At 50.2% G+C, this 16,114-nt stretch overlaps 1 protein-coding gene and 1 pseudogene across 1 annotated transcript in view; one reads left to right on the top strand and one right to left on the bottom strand.

The window, feature by feature from the left end:
• Positions 1-16,114, top strand: part of NAV1 (neuron navigator 1) — a 170,286-nt gene that overhangs the window by 132,997 nt on the left and 21,175 nt on the right. Inside the window, exons 6-13 of the mRNA XM_044916343.1 lie at positions 5,101-5,239; positions 5,711-6,008; positions 7,073-7,766; positions 8,280-8,723; positions 9,327-9,368; positions 10,091-10,239; positions 13,306-13,358; positions 14,273-14,350. Of these exons, the coding sequence (XP_044772278.1) occupies positions 5,101-5,239; positions 5,711-6,008; positions 7,073-7,766; positions 8,280-8,723; positions 9,327-9,368; positions 10,091-10,239; positions 13,306-13,358; positions 14,273-14,350 (1,897 nt within the window). The remainder of the gene's footprint in view (positions 1-5,100; positions 5,240-5,710; positions 6,009-7,072; positions 7,767-8,279; positions 8,724-9,326; positions 9,369-10,090; positions 10,240-13,305; positions 13,359-14,272; positions 14,351-16,114) is intronic.
• Positions 948-5,023, bottom strand: LOC123325090 (annotated as a pseudogene).

Here is a 16,114-nt window from a genome sequence, read left to right as displayed (position 1 = left end):
TCATCTTCTTGTTTATATCTGACTTAATCTCTCATATGTTTATTCCGACTTATTTTTCTCTTCTATTCCGAGGGTGGATGAAAATGGTAAAGTGTCATTATTCCTCTAACAGCCTTCCCAGAATGAACACTTTCACACCATGCAAAGTAAATGGTGCAAATGTATAAGAGAACATTTCTTTTTTGCATCAGTTGCCTGTTGGTGATGGTGATCTGGATTTGTAAGTAGGTTGGATTATAAACGAATATTAACTTTTCTATGTTCTGTTTTTCTAGTAAATTTAGACCTAGCTTGTTGCTGCCCAGCCCTCTTTTCTGCACCTGAGATCTATATGAGAAACAAATTTAAAGAGAAATAGAAAGGAGATTGAAAAACCCAGCTTAGAGCAAGCGAAGAGAGATTATTTATGCCAAATAACAGCTGCAGTAGCCCTCCCAAGCTCTGAGCCTTGCCCTCCTCTTTGTTTATTGTTTTGCTGCCATAATTATTTATTTATTTTTAAAGATTTTATTTATGTATATGAAAGAGACAACGCACAAGCAGGGGAAGGGCAGAGGGAGAGGGAGAAGCAGACCCCGCACTGAGCAGGGAGCCCGATGCGGGGTTCAATTCCAGGACCTGGAGATTACGACCCAAGCCGAAGGCAGACGCTCAACCAACTGAGCCACCCAGGTACCCCTTGGTGCCATATTTAAGCTGCTTGTAGCATTAGTTTAATGTATTTCACTATTTCACAAGGGTAAAATGATCATAAAGGGTTTAGAGTTTCATTTTTTTCTTTTCTTTTTTCTTTCCTTTTCTTTTCTTATTAATACATTATTTGTCTTCCCTCTGTCAAATCCAAAGCCAACCACTTTCCCCAGGCTGCCTGGGGAGGTATAGGAAAAAGAACATGCAGGGCAGATAAGATACGGGAGAAAGACCTAAGGGAGGTGGAGCTGGCTCCTTCACGTGGCAAAGAGGATGAGAAAGGCCACCATCAGGCAAAAGAGCTACAGGGCCTCCAAGAGGGCAATGCCCAGAATGGTGTAGGAGAACAACTGTTGCTTCAGAGAGGGGTTCTCGGCTTAACCAATGATGAGGCTCCCAAGCACAGTCCCAATTCCAGCCCCAGAGCCAGCCCCCCCTACCATGGCAGCCCCAGCCCCAGCCCCAGTGAACTTGGCTGCTGTGTGAATGTCCCTTGAAATGGCGCTGGTTCGGAAGCTGCAGGTGGGAATAAGTGAGGTCAGGGGACGAGGGGCTGCCGAGCTGCTGAGGCTGTCACCTGTCAGTGTCTCCTGTGGCTTTAGACGAACTTGGCACAGGTGGATATTTTCAGGGGACGACGGGCTGTGGCAGGAGAGCTGTTCCCAGTGCAGAGAAGACAGAGGGGGGAAGGTTCTTTATTCCTTAAGTCTTAACACCCCAAGGGCAAAGAATAGGAGAAGGAAGAGATAATAGCCACAAAATCTGGGGAAGCCGGAAATCAGAATTGCACGTGTGAGCTGATTTAACCGACTTAAAGCTGAATCCTAAACCAGTAGTGAGAAAAGCTGCACAGCCATTGTGTTTGCAGCCCAGAACCCTCGAAACGCTTGGTAATTGGTGACACCAGGTACCCATAGTGGGGGAAGAGATGAAACTAAAAACAGGAGGATTGGTTTACAATTTATATAAGAAATACTTAGACTCTGAGATCCTCTCCTTTGCTACTTTCCAAAAGGCAACTCCAGTCAGGAGTTTGGAAGATTCATCTCTAGAAAATCTGACCCCCCCCCAAGAGAAAAAACTCAAATGAATAAGTCCAATCACATCTCCCTATACTGAAACCGTAATTGATAAGTCCCACCAACGTACACAAAGCTTCTAAATAACCTATAACAGGTGTTCCAGTCTTACCTATGCGCAAACAGCCAAGGATCATCCGACAACTAAGAAGGGTCTGTCACCTGAAAGCCTCACCAATACAGACAAAAGCTACTTGGAACCAGAAACTGTATAAAGAGATTTTAAACCTGCCCCTCCAAATAAATGAGTGAATGAATATCTTTGAGAGTTAAGAGATTGCATCCTTAAAAGAAAGAACAATATACTGTTTTTAAAGTACCCTTAAAATTTTAAATATAGCAGAAATGAAAATTTTAATGGAGGCAACTAAAGGTAAAATTGAGGCCACTGCCCAAAAAGTAGAGTTAAAAAACAAATATATGTAATGTTGGACAATAATAAGATGATCAGAGTATCACCCTCAAAATCTATCATCTGAATAATAGACATTCTAGAAGAGAGAACTGAAAAATGGAGAGGAGAAAGTCATCAAAGGAATAATGCATGAAAATTTCTATGTTAAAAAGGCCTAGAAAGGTATCCAACTCCATGGATAAAAATCAGCCCACACCAAGGCATATCATTAATGATACTTTAGAACACCAGGGAAGATGCTAAAACTTTCCAGAGAGAAAGAAACAGGTCACATGTTAAGGACAAGGAATCAGAATGGCAACAGTAGAGGCCAAACAATGGAGCAATGCCTTTAAATTCTGAGAGGAGATTACTTTCAGTTTAGACTTCTATGGCTAGACAAAATTTCACATGTCAAAACAGAATAAAGACATTTTATAATGTGTCAGATCTTACCACGTTTGCTTCCCAAGCATCTTTTTTCAGAAACCTCCTTGAAGAGGTACTTCACTAAAACAAGAAAGTAAACCAACAAAGAGGAAGACTGAGGTTCTAACTTAAGAGCCTGGGAAAGAGAACCAAGATGATGAGGTGTGGTCCCATGATGTCAGCTATTTGGCAGATCCAGAGAGCAAATAGCTAGAACACAGAAGCATGGGGATATTCTCGAAGGAAGCACAAGAAACTATTAACAGTGGTTACTTTAAAAATAAAAGTGGGAGGGCAGAAAGGGGGCATTTTTTCTTTTTCCCTTTATAATTTCGTGTAATGTTTGAGTCTTGACTATAGCATCCATTATTTTCTAATATTTGTCTTAAAGAAGGAAAATATGCTCCCTCCAGTATAGCATCTCCAGTGGACATGCTTAACCCTTGGGTAATGACAACAGAATTTTCCTTTTGTCCAGAATCTGCAAAGGAATTTTCCTAGGAAATCTTTAAATCCTCTAGCCAAACTTGCCCAAGAATTTTAGGCTGATACTCTCTCACTTTAGGAAAAGAGTCTGTGAGTTGGGACCCAGGAATGTCTTTTGGGCAAAGAGGACCGAAACCCTGAGATGATACACTCCCCTCCTTTATTTTGCTATTAGGCTTTCCATAAATGTAGGACAAAGTTGGTTTCTTTTTGCCTGGTGGACTGCAGCCGCCCTTTTTTTTTTTTTTTTGCAAGAGCCTGTCCATAAGACTTTTCTCCATTCCAAGACCTTCATTACCAATAATTAATCTCAGATGGAAGGTTCAGTGCTACAGGCTTCCTCTGTCTTTGACCCAAAAGAACATGTTGTGAATAGTTTGTTTGTTTGCTTGCCAGAGATCTTATCTTGACCCAGAAGAGCTGATAGGATCATAAAGCCAGAATTGATCTTTCCTCCTCAGTATTCTTTCTCTACAAAATGGGGGCTATGATATCTTAGCCCAAGATAAATGCAGGATTAATATATGTCATGGGTGGAGGAAAAAAGAGGTTGCTTGTTTTAATAAGGGCTGTATTTCTTAGTAATAAAATTGAAATCACTCTGTAGTGTGTTCTAATCCCCATGCTTTCTTTGCTCTTTCTCAATGTATTTGGATTAATCACTCCAGAGCAACCAAGCCAAATGTCCAAACCACCCACTTTCCTATTCCCAGCAAATAAATTAAGGGGAGGCCAGCTGAAATCTGGGCCAAGAACTTAGATGGCTTGTATGTCTGACTTTTGTTCCATGATCTGACACTCAAAATAAATGTAAAAGGAAAAATTTTCCAGATACCAGCTAATTCACAAAAAACATCTTTAGCCTCTTAATTCTTCACACACGCAAAGCCGATAAACAAACCTGTGAACACAGATGCAAGGATTTAGAGAATGATTCCTACAGGCACAAACAAATGCTCTCATATTGCAGTCTTCCTGAAGTCCGTGTTGAGTTTTGGGCTCTAAAACTTGAGTGAAATCTGAAGGACTTTTTTGGGTCCAGAAGGGAGTAATAGAAACAGTGGAAGGTGTAGAACACAGGACCTTTGAAAAAAGGTTCTAGGAGACAGATTTTGAACTCAGAAAATAATGTGAAGAAGAAACTTGCGAACAGCCAATAAGGAGAGAACAAGAGGAAGTTGGTATCAAGGCAGAGGAGGCTATTTAGGTCAGATGGTAAGAATTAACTTTCTAACTGCAGAAGTTGCTAAACACAAAGATGAACATCCAAGGGAATGTTGTAGAGTCCAAGCGCCAAAGAGATGGAGGCTGTATTAATTTCACTTAGTATATGGACTAGGGTTCTTTATAGAAAGACTTGCATATGCAGATGCTCAACAGTCTCTCCCAGATACCACAAATCTGATATTCCAAGCAATTGGCGGAAAAAGGAAACCATTCAGCACAAATTTGGCGCTTATGCTTGGCCACACCTTAAGTGTGGTTCATTTATCAGCAGAGCGGTCCATGCTGCTTGGAAGCAAAGCCCGATCCCAGGGTCAGCGATTGTATAAGCAGGGGAGCAATGAGAAACGACAGGTCTTAGGGGTCCTAGAAAAGATCAGTCTTTTCCTGGCCCTTGTTACCAGTTATGGAAAATTTTGAAAAAGAGAGGGAAAATACCCAGAGAACACATCCAGAAATGAACAAAGACATGGTAACTATAAGGATGGACACCATCGATCGGGGGAGGAAATTGTATAATTAGATTGATCCAAGAATTACCTTGTCTTTACAGTATCCCTTTCCGTTGAGGATGTGTAACGTCTTCCTTTGCCAGATAAAGACAGACTCTCTTCCTTTTATAAAAGAACACCGCCAAGTTATACTTCAAGTTACTGGCAAACCCGGGACTAACCTTCAAGCTTTCTCCTCCTGGCCAGTCTGTATGCTGGAATACAGCCATTCTTCCATGCATATGACAGTTTTATTCCTTGTCTTGACTTCTGTTTTAACTGCTAACTTTTCTCTCCTGTCCTACAGCTGGGATGAGAGCAGCTCCATCAGCAGTGGGCTCAGTGATGCCTCGGACAACCTCAGCTCAGAAGAGTTCAATGCCAGTTCCTCCCTCAACTCCCTCCCAACGACTCCCACTGCTTCTCGCAGGAACTCCACAGTAGCGGTATGTGAATTTACAAACACCCAGGCCACCCTCTCATGATGAACCACGGGGCAGATGGGTTTGCACATGCACCTCCCCCCCCCCCCCCCCCCCCCCCCCCCCCCCCCCGTGGGACTAGTTCCCATGTGCCTTTGGCCAGGTCTTTTTAGAGCTGGCCCAAAGAAACCTGAGGCTACCAACCAGTCACCTAAGACATTAGCTGTTGCCTTCGGAGCCCCTGTATTTAGTGTCCTTGCTGACTTGGAGTGATGCGTGTAAGAGTTATTCCAACCAGAGGAGAAAAAAAAAATAGCCCTGAGATACATAGGATGTCTTTTCTCCAGCCCCCTAGAGATGTAGGTAGAAACCCTGGGTTGACATAATGCTCGGGAAAGAGCAGGGCCACCCAGCCACCAAAACCAATCCCCTCCACCTCCTTTTTCCCATCCCCGAGTGAGCATTCCACTCTGCTTTTTCTCTTCCTTCCTTCAGCTCCGCACAGACTCAGAGAAGCGCTCACTGGCCGAAAGTGGGCTGAGCTGGTTTAGTGAGTCAGAGGAGAAGGCCCCCAAAAAACTGGAGTACGACAGCGGTAGCCTGAAGATGGAACCCGGGACTTCGAAGTGGCGGAGAGAGCGGCCCGAGAGCTGTGATGATTCATCCAAGGCTGGAGAACTGAAAAAGCCTGTGAGCCTGGGACACCCCGGTTCCCTGAAGAAGGGCAAGACCCCGCCAGTGGCTGTCACTTCCCCCATCACTCACACCGCCCAGAGCGCCCTCAAAGTCGCAGGTGAGGCCAGAGTGAAGGAAGGGACGAGGGCGGAGACCTGTTTCTTGGGTTGTTCCTCTTCTTAACGGTCCTTAGCCCACAGGATGATGGCAGACATCTGCAGAGTGCTTTAATATGTATGATCTGGTCTTCACAACAGTCCTGTGAGTTAGGGAAGATGGGTGTTACTATCTCCACTTGACAACTGTAGAAATAACACAAAGGGTTTCAGTGGCAGAGCCAAAATCATACAGCTCAGAAGAGGTAGTGGAGGGAGTGTGTTATGTTCAGAGACTAGTTTTTTGGGTTTTTTTTTAAGATTTTATTTATTTATTTGACAGAGAGAGACACAGCGAGAGAGGGAACACAAGCAGGGGGAGTGGGAGAGGGAGAAGCAGGCTCCCCGCCGAGCAGGGAGCCCGATGCGGGGCTCGATCCCAGGACCCTGGGATCATGACCTGAGCCGAAGGCAGACGCCTAACGACTGAGCCACCCAGGCGCCCCTGTTCAGAGACTAGTTTGACCCGCCTTCAAACACTTCCCAAGACAATTGGCTGGTGTACTTGTCTTCACAAGGTACTTGCTTGACCTCCCAGGGAGGTCCCAAGAAAACATTAAATCAGAATTGTATTGGTATTGCTCCCAAAGTTGGCCCCTTGGGTAACTTTTCGCCTTCGTCCCCATTTCCCTCCAGTCTCTACTTACCAGGAGGTATGGCCACATCTCTGTGCATCTCCTCCTTTTTTCTCTTCCTTGACCAGTTGTTCGATGCACTTCTTTCTTAATAACCTTTGTGCTTGCCTCTGCCATTTGAACCAAAATGGAATATCCTGCTCTAGAAGGAGAAAATAACAAAAAGCAAAACGAACAAAACCCCGAGGCCACTCCTCCCCGGTCTCCTTCCTCTGGCAAGAAATGTCATCTGCTTACGTACTACCCGCTTCCCTGTGTTGAGGCCTCAAAGTACTAAAGCACGTTGACAATGTTTCCTTCTCCCGCGGAGGGAAAGAAAAGGATTTGCCGGGATACTGCCAAGATATTGGCCAGTGTCGGCTCCTCTCACGTCCTCTCCTGCCCTCTTGCAGGCAAACCTGAAGGCAAGGCCGCTGACAAGGGTAAACTTGCTGTGAAGAACACGGGGCTGCAGCGCTCCTCTTCGGACGCCGGCCGGGACCGCCTGAGCGACGCTAAGAAGCCTCCGTCCGGCATCGCTCGCCCCTCCGCTTCGGGGTCTTTCGGCTACAAGAAGCCGCCGCCCACCACGGGCACAGCCACCGTCATGCAGACGGGTGGTTCAGCCACTCTCAGCAAGATCCAGAAGTCCTCAGGCATCCCCGTCAAGCCCGTGAACGGACGCAAGACTAGCCTGGATGTGTCCAACAGTGCGGAGCCCGGATTCCTGGCTCCCGGTGCCCGTTCTAACATCCAGTACCGAAGCCTGCCCCGGCCAGCCAAGTCGAGCTCTATGAGCGTGACCGGCGGCCGGGGCGGACCTCGCCCTGTTAGCAGCAGTATTGACCCCAGCCTCCTCAGCACGAAGCAGGGGGGCCTTACCCCCTCCCGACTAAAGGAACCTTCCAAGGTGGCCAGCGGGCGGCCCACTCCAGCCCCTGTCAATCAGACGGATCGGGAAAAGGAGAAAGCCAAAGCCAAGGCAGTGGCCTTGGACTCGGACAACATCTCCCTGAAGAGCATTGGCTCCCCAGAGAGTACTCCTAAGAACCAAGCCAGCCACCCCCCAGCCACCAAGTTGGCGGAGCTGCCACCAACCCCTCTCAGGTACCCAAACTGGGCAGCTTCTTCCTCGTCTGTCTGCTCTCTCTTTTCCATATCCGTGTACTCCTGAGACTAAGCGAGGCATGGCCTAGCCACTGTTGGCCTCTGGGCCTTTGCACGGCTCCCCCCTACCCACTCCCCGATATGCCAAGTTCCTTCTCCCTCTTTCAAAACTCACCTCATTTATTCTATTCCCCGATCAACCCTTAACCTGTCTTCAGCGCTTGTACTAATGGTTGTACTATTGTCTACTGACACACATGTATCCATTTGTTTGTAAATCCGCTGGGTCTCCCACGTGCATGTGCCATCCCCCTCACTAAGACTTGAAGGACCCCAAGTCAGATAGCAGATTTCCTTCCAACGTATTTCACAGCAGCATTGGGATAATAAGCCTCTGCGCTTAAACAGCCAGACACGGGGAAACAAGACTAAGAGTACTCTGAGATCCAATCTGCCTCTCGCTTCTGGAACTCTGTGGTTCTAAATACTTCATTTAATTTTCACTTCCCTCAGGGCCACAGCTAAGAGCTTTGTCAAGCCACCCTCACTAGCCAACCTAGACAAGGTCAACTCCAACAGTCTGGATCTGCCATCATCGAGTGATGCCCACGCTTCCAAGGTCCCAGATCTGCATCCCACAAGCTCAGCAAGCGGGAGCCCTCTTCCTTCTTGCTTCACCCCTAGTCCAGCACCCATTCTCAACATTAACTCAGCCAGCTTCTCCCAGGGCCTGGAGCTAATGAGTGGTTTCAGTGTCCCCAAAGAGACCCGCATGTACCCCAAACTCTCAGGCCTGCACAGGAGCATGGAGTCCCTCCAGATGCCAATGAGCCTGCCCAGTGCCTTCCCCAGCAGTACTCCTGGCCCCACCCCACCTGCCCCCACCGCTGCACCCCCAGAGGAAGAGACAGAAGAGCTGGCCTGGAGCGGAAGCCCCAGAACTGGGCAATTGGACAGGTGGGTGGAGAGAGACACAGCTGAGCCTGGGTCCGTCCCTGTGCTTCTGGCCCCTTTCGCCGTCAGTGACACGATCCCATATTTGATTGTCTCATTGTGACTTTGAACATTTTTTTCACCCTTGTTAGGTAATTTTATTTGCTTCACAACAGCCCCGTGAGATAAGAAGGAGTTTTAAATTACTATGTTTATACATTATTATTATTATTATTATCATTATCACTGTGATGATTGTACACTGGGGTCACCAGTACACAGACATTAAATGACTTAGCCGAGATTTCATAATTAGTTTCACGTGTCATCCAAAGCGTTTGCTTTCGAGGCCAGACTGGTTTCTATTATATCACACCTTAATAGGACCTTTTAAATAGCTAGCCACATCCTGATTCCCAAACAGAGAAAAACACTCAGCATTTCAAGTGAATCTCTCAAGTTACAAGCCCAGAGGCGGACTGCAAAGATCTTCCTATTTTGTTTATAGAGATAAAGGGGCCCACAGTTTGATGTCCTGGGTTAGGTGTCGTGTCCCGCAAACCAATGATCCCAAACTCGAGGTTCTAAGATGGACTCCCATGCTTCTCTTTTTCTTCTTCTGCGCAGTAATCAGCGGGATCGGAACACTCTTCCCAAGAAAGGGCTCAGGTAACCACCCTTCAATGTGTTTGCCCTTCCCTGTATCTGGGTTCCCTGGTCGGTATAAAAATCTGTACCTTGACCTGTCCTGAGTCCCAGTCGTGAATTCAGTGTCCCCTTTAGCTGAGTTACTTGCGTGCGGTTCCTTGCATAGACCACCCAGCGCCCTACCCAGGCTTATGTGATGTGTGAGTCAGCTTTATGGCCAGTGTTCTTCCTTGGTGACAGAGGAGAAACAAGTCGGCACGCGGGAATCCTCACCTACCTGCCCCAGCCTGTGCTAGCTCCATCCTGACCAAACGTCCTCCCTGTAATTTTCCTCAAAGTCAGAGGGAGGACAGGCTGCCTCAGGGGTCATTCCAGTGGGCAAGAGCAGGACATCCCAGTGATCACTGAGTTCTTCGTTGAGGCAAAGATCTCCTGCGATTGGGAAGCCCACATAGGGAGCCGCAAAGCTCTGCCCTGAGCTTCGGGGTGGAGGCTCTCATGCCCCCTCTGTCATTTCAGTCCCCACCTCATGATAGCCCATAGAGATACCTGCTGGTCCTTCAGGACTCTCTTGATGGTGTGGGAGAAAATGCTGAGTCAGCACGTGTCTTGTTCCCTCCTTAGGCAGTTCTGTCCGCTCCCCCGCTTTTCTCCTTGTCCTGCGTTGAGAACCTCCACACCCGCCAGACCTCTGATAGCACTTTGTAGCTGCGCGGACTGAGTCCTTCTGCTATGTCCTGCAGGTACCAGCTTCAGTCCCAGGAGGAGACCAAGGAGAGGCGACACTCTCATACCATTGGTGGGCTGCCCGAATCCGACGACCAGTCAGAGCTGCCTTCCCCCCCTGCACTCTCCATGTCCTTGAGCGCAAAGGGCCAGCTTACCAACATAGGTCAGTGTTTCCGGTCACTCGCTGCGGCATGGGATGCAGCAGGGCTCACCCCACCGGGTGAGGCAAGGCAGCTGGACTTTAGGTTCCATCTCCTCTATGACTCCCACTATCTTGGGTCGCTTTGTGGTGCCTCAGTGTATCCGTCCAAACTCAGATTGAGGGCAAAGTGCTCCAAGATCCTCAACTGAAAAGTCGTCCCCGAGCACCAGCTGTAGGGTGCTTGGAGCAGCGGGGAGTCTGAATGATGGCGCGGGAAGGCCATCAAGCAAGGCCTGGAGATCAGACCAGTGCAGGGAGCAGGCAGTCCTTTCCAGAAAGGACCACGCCCAGGGGAGCAATACTAGACGGCTGGGATGGCCGAGAGGAAGGAGGGAACCGTTGATTGTAGACTTTGGACTCTGCCTACAAAGCCAGAAAAGTGCGGGTGTCCCGGCTGCTGTGGCTGGGCCGGGACCAGCCTAGCCCTGAAGGCAGCGCTGCTGAAGACCCGTGCTGGCCTGAGGAGAAAGGCTGGCGAGGGAAGCAGGAAGAGATGGCGGATTCAGAGGCGGGGAGGGGAGGGAGCTTCAGGTGGAGGCCTGGCCCTGGGGAGCAGCGGGCCGTGATGGGCCCAATGGGAACCCCTTTAGGACAGAGCCTGGGACAGGCCTGTGGTTTGCTGTGTCTTTCTAGATCCACCTCCTCGTTCAGCTGAGTGAAGCAACGTAGTAAGGGAACACGAGGACCTGTAACAGTCTGTGGGACGGCTTTGGGGCATTTGAGGAAAGACGGAATCAGGATCGTTTTGCCTAGAGAAGGGAGAGATTCATAAGGAAAGGTCATCTGGTCGCTGAAGGGCCGTTAGGTGGAGGACGGGGCCAGCTTGTTCTCCATCTGCGCTGAGGACCAAACAAGGGGAAATGCATTGATGCTGCAGGATGAAGGGGCTGGGCTAAACCGTGATCACCTTACGTATTCAGAAGGGCCAAGGGAGGTGTAAAATTGTCTTCTGCACAGGTCCTTATGGAGAGACTAGACATCCGCCTGTCTCTGGAGGCAAAAGAATAGGCAAGGGGAGCTCCATGTGACTGTGAACCCTGGGAGGCTGTAACCCCAGCAGGGGGAGGGGCGGAGGGGAGCAGGTGCTGCAGGTCAGCCGGGATTCAGCGGAGCCCCACTTCAAAGCAGATTCTGACATTCTCACCTGCTCCATCCGTCTGACCTTCCAGCCAGGGGAATGCTGGGCAGAGAGGGCTGTGTTTCTTGCTGCGTCAGAACCGACCAGTGGCCTAGAATGTGACACCCTTGTGGGGAGAGTCTCAGTCCCTCCCGTAGTGCCGAGCCCGTCCGAGCCCATAGCCCGGCCCCCTTCTCTAGCTGCCTCTTTGTCATCATTCAGATCTGAGTCTTGGTCTGAATTCTTAGTCCTCACAGGCTGCCAGTTGTATTCTATGGAACCACAACATCCCATTTCATTGGCACATTCAAGTGATGTGAAGGTTTCGGAAAAGCTGCCAGGCCCCCAGCCTGACCTTCAAAAGCGACAGTTCCCGGTCAGGCAGGGCTGAGGGAAGGTCTTTTAAAATAGGAAACGCTGTTCCCCCTTTATTCCCCACAGCAGGGTCCTTCTCCATTAGGGCTCGATCTCCCCGGGAGCGACCCCACTCCTAACCACCAGCTGCCTGCACACTCCCCCCCCACCCTACCCCTTCCTCTCCTGCCCCCCCCCCACCATTTGCCTCCCGTGCTCCTGGTGCTCCATTCCCCAAGGGACCCAGAGAGCTGATGACCCTGCCTCTTCTCCTGCCCTCCCCCTCCCTTTCCTGTCCCCCTCCCCTCTGTCCTTCTAGTGAGTCCCACTGCGGCCACCACGCCAAGAATCACCCGCTCCAACAGCATCCCCACCCACGAGGCGGCCTTCGAGCTGTACAGCGGCTCCCAAATGGGGAGCACCCTGTCCCTGGCCGAGAGACCCAAGGGGATGATTCGGTCAGGATCCTTCCGAGACCCCACGGACGATGGTGAGACTTCATGCCAGCGCGGTTCACGCTCATTCCAGCTCTGCTGGGTCCCCTCACCCACCACCACCACCGCTACCACCACACACACGTATATGATTCACAGAACATCAAGTCGGGGCCATTTCAGTTCTTTCTTCCCATCCCTTTGAAGGGTCTGGGGGCCCAGAAACCTTTGGGTGGCACCGTCTGGCGCTGGGGCTTTGGGATGGAGCACCCGCCATCGGGGCCGGGGGAGGGAAATGGAGCGTGGAAGGCTTCCGTGGTACCCCTCGGAGTGCTCCCGAAACTGTAGCTCCTCCCCTCCTCATGGCAGCAGCAGCCTCTCCTCCCCACAGTCTCTCAGCAAATGTGGAAAGGTCCAGGGATGTAAGGGCGGCTCTTAATCCTGGGGAAGAATTAGGCATCTCATTCCTCTTTCAAGAATGTTCCAAAGGTTAGCTTCAGGGAGGGCCCTCTGGTTGTCTGTGGTGACATGGGTGTTAATGGCTAGAGCCTGGAAGACCACCGGAGAACAGACCTCCCGCTGTTTTCGGGCCGCTCAGCCTGGAGGCATCCTTGCAGGGGCGCTGTATTTCTCTCAGTGGGGCTAGTGAAGCATCAGAACGAGGATTTTACACTTCAGTCCGTTGGCCACCTGCATGGTCCCCAGAGCTGAGAAGAGGAGGCACAGGCCGAATTGCAGGATTTGTTCTGAGCAGCTCTGATGGGAAACTGCCCTCTTGCGCAGCTTAAGTACTTTCCTGCCTGTCCACGAACACCTCCTTCCCCTCTCCCTGAACCCTTGTGCCTCGCGAAGCAGGAGCAGGCTGAGCCAGGGCCCGCCATCCCCAGGCTGCCCGAGAACGTAGACTGAAGGAGGAGGCTAGCTCTGCTCAGGACCTTGCCTCCTCAGCAGATACCTGCCTGCTCAGGGCTGTCGTGCTACCAGTTGGGTCCCCTATGGTGTTCTTCCTGTTTGCTCCAGATGCCCTCCAGAATCAGAATCCAACTCCTGCCTTCGGGCTCTGCCCAGGAACCCCTTGTCCCTGGAACCCTCTGTTAACTCTGTGTTCTGCTTCTCTTTCAGTTCATGGCTCAGTGCTGTCCCTGGCCTCCAGTGCCTCCTCCACTTACTCCTCAGTAAGAGCGTTACTTCTCTTCCTCCCTCATCCCCTCTTGCCTGCCGTTGCACTGCTTCCCAGAACCTGGGTTGGTTGGGGAACTGGGTGGGGGAGGGGGACTGCTACCTGTTCATGATACCTTGTGGATCTGGGGTGGGGCCGGGGGATGGCGCCTAGAGCTTGGAGCACTCGGTTGAGTGCATCAGTTCCTCAGTAGTCTTTCTGGCCTCACCACCGATTTCCTGAGCAAACTCTGGTGCCCTTTGGTTCCCCTCCTTTGAAAAATCGATAATCCCCTTATAATAGAGCCCATTCTGTGCCAGGGTAAGTGGGAAGCATTCATGGCAAGGTAGGCTAGGTAGGTTTAGGTTTATGGGACTTCAGCATCCAAATAGTGTACCACATTTACCAAGTGTTCCCTGCGGGGGACTGGGCACACTGCGTTTGGCCGTTAGGTATAACTCCGTTCTCAGATTTGTTTTGCCCCCGGTTTTTTACTCCTTCAAGTTAGCGGCAGCAAGGATTAGTCTTCAGATCAACTGAAGTTCCATTTCTGGAACTTCTGAAGTGACAAAGTTGGCTAGAGACGAGCTCCAGAGAAATCTTTTATTGGAACCCCAGGGTAGGGTCTCAGCCCATCCTGTGAGGGGCCAGGGCGGCCAAGACACTGAGTTTCAGCCTCTTCGTACCTCTGAGTCACGCTTCTTCCATGTTCTCCGCCCTGCCACTGGGGCCTGGCTTCTTCACCTCCGTAGTAACTACCTCCTTCTCTCTTTCTCTCCTGTGCTCCTTCTTCAGGCTGAGGAGAGGATGCAGTCTGAGGTAGGGTGCGAAGCCTTTGTCTCTGCTTGTTAACACCACTGCGCCCCATTCTGCTTCCAGATCTCCTACTTCTGCTGCTGCCATAAGTTTGTATTTCTCTCCCCTTCACAGCAAATCCGGAAGCTTCGTAGGGAACTGGAATCATCCCAGGAAAAAGTGGCCACCCTGACGTCTCAACTTTCTGCCAATGTGAGTGCCATAAAGTAGGGGAAGACCCAGGCAGTTACTTTGGCCGTAGGTCAGATAAGTTCAGCCAAAGGAGGAAAATTCTCTCGTAAGGTATCCCCTAGGCTTAGATTCCAAGGGAGCGGGTCCTGTTCACAGCTTTACAAGAGAGGATTGGGGAACTGGCCTTCTCTGAGTCTCGATTTTTATAGAGAACTGTTTTTGCCCCCACCCTAATGATGAGTTCACGCCCCGTGGTCTTTGAACTCCCTAGAAAAAGCGAGGAGGATTATCAGTGGTTCTGCATGGACGTGGGAACAACCGTGCCATTGGCCATGGACACAAGTAGTGAGCCCTTAGAACTCTTTGCTGCTGCCCTGGGGTATGCCCTGGGGTATGTTCCTGTCTTTGTTCAGGCCACAGAATTGGGCGGGCACAGAACTGGCTATGAGCATTCTGCCTGGCGAGTGTGACACAACTTAGAAACACACTCTCGTTCCAGTCCAGCTGCCTCCCTCACAGCTGCCTTTTCATAGCCATCTCCTTGGGCAGGTGGCAGAAATCACCTGAGCTTTAGGTTGGGAGCCAGAATTCTTTGTTTCCGCCCTCGACCTGCCCTCAGTCCATCGCAGTAGAATGAGTTTCTTTCTTTCTTGGTTTTTCGACCCTGTGGGTTGGAGAAATGAGGCCACCTCCTCTCACTAGGCTGTGGTAGTTTCTCTCCTGTGACCAAGTTGCAAACGGAGAACATAAGAGCCATTTTCCCCCAAAGCTGTAAACAACAGCTGAGCCGGATTTGCAGGAGCCTTCCAAGTGTTCACACAAAAGTGACCATGTCTGCAGTTTCCGCAGGACTTTCTGGGTTTTCTCTCATCCCTTCCTCTCTGGGGAACCCAGCTGTCAGGCCCGGGGGTCTTCCCTTGGGATCAGGTAGGAGACTCTTCACCAAGATTTTGCATGTTTCCATTCTATTTCAACAGCAGTTCGCTCACCACGCTGATTATTCTCTATTTCTCTTTTCCCAAACCCCCCACTCATAAGTTGTGCACTCACCAGTTTGTTGAAAGCCCATATCACCCACCCGCCTTCCACTCTTGGGGACCCATAAAAATTATAATATAAGCAAGCACCATCTCTCCCCTCCCTTGTGCCCCACCCACCACGGCTGGTGGCCTGGGTCACGTCCTGCACACCCCAGGAAATTCACATCTGGGAGATGCGGCGGGGAGAGGCACCAGGTGGGCAGAGAACATTAGTGTGTCTGATTCATTTACACTGAATCTGTCAGCCATCATGTTGTCAAGGCTGGGTGAGAGCCAAGAAAATGAATTTAGAGGGTGATTTTTCTTTGAACAGGAAGTTCCCTTTGGCTAAGAAAGAACAAACCAAACAGCCAGACAAGATGGGTTCTGAATTTTAGAGGCAGAGTCCTGCTGAGGGTCAGAGCCCTGCCCTCAAGGAGGAGTTGTGATGCCAGAACTCTCCGGGATCCCCTGATTCCTGACAGAGCTTTGGTCGCGTTCTGTGGAACTTCCCAGCTGCCCACGCGGAGGACACATCCCAGACAGGGAGGGGCCGCAAGCCGTTTCACCTCTCCAGAGAGCCAACCTCTCTCTGGCACCACTGCTCAGCCCTGAGGTCTTACAGGCACCCTGGTGAGGCTGAGGGTTAGGGAAGGTTTAGAGGAGGGAGAGGATGTGTAGAAGACAGGAAGAACGCCCATCCAGAGCAGAGGGAGCCCCCAGTGAGAAGGGGAGCTAGCCATTGTTGGGGTCCCTCACGAAGAGA

This window comes from Neomonachus schauinslandi, chromosome 6 (assembly GCF_002201575.2).
Source record: "Neomonachus schauinslandi chromosome 6, ASM220157v2, whole genome shotgun sequence".
In the NCBI taxonomy this organism is placed as follows: Eukaryota; Metazoa; Chordata; class Mammalia; order Carnivora; family Phocidae; genus Neomonachus; species Neomonachus schauinslandi.
This window is presented reverse-complemented; position numbering and strand designations above follow the sequence as displayed.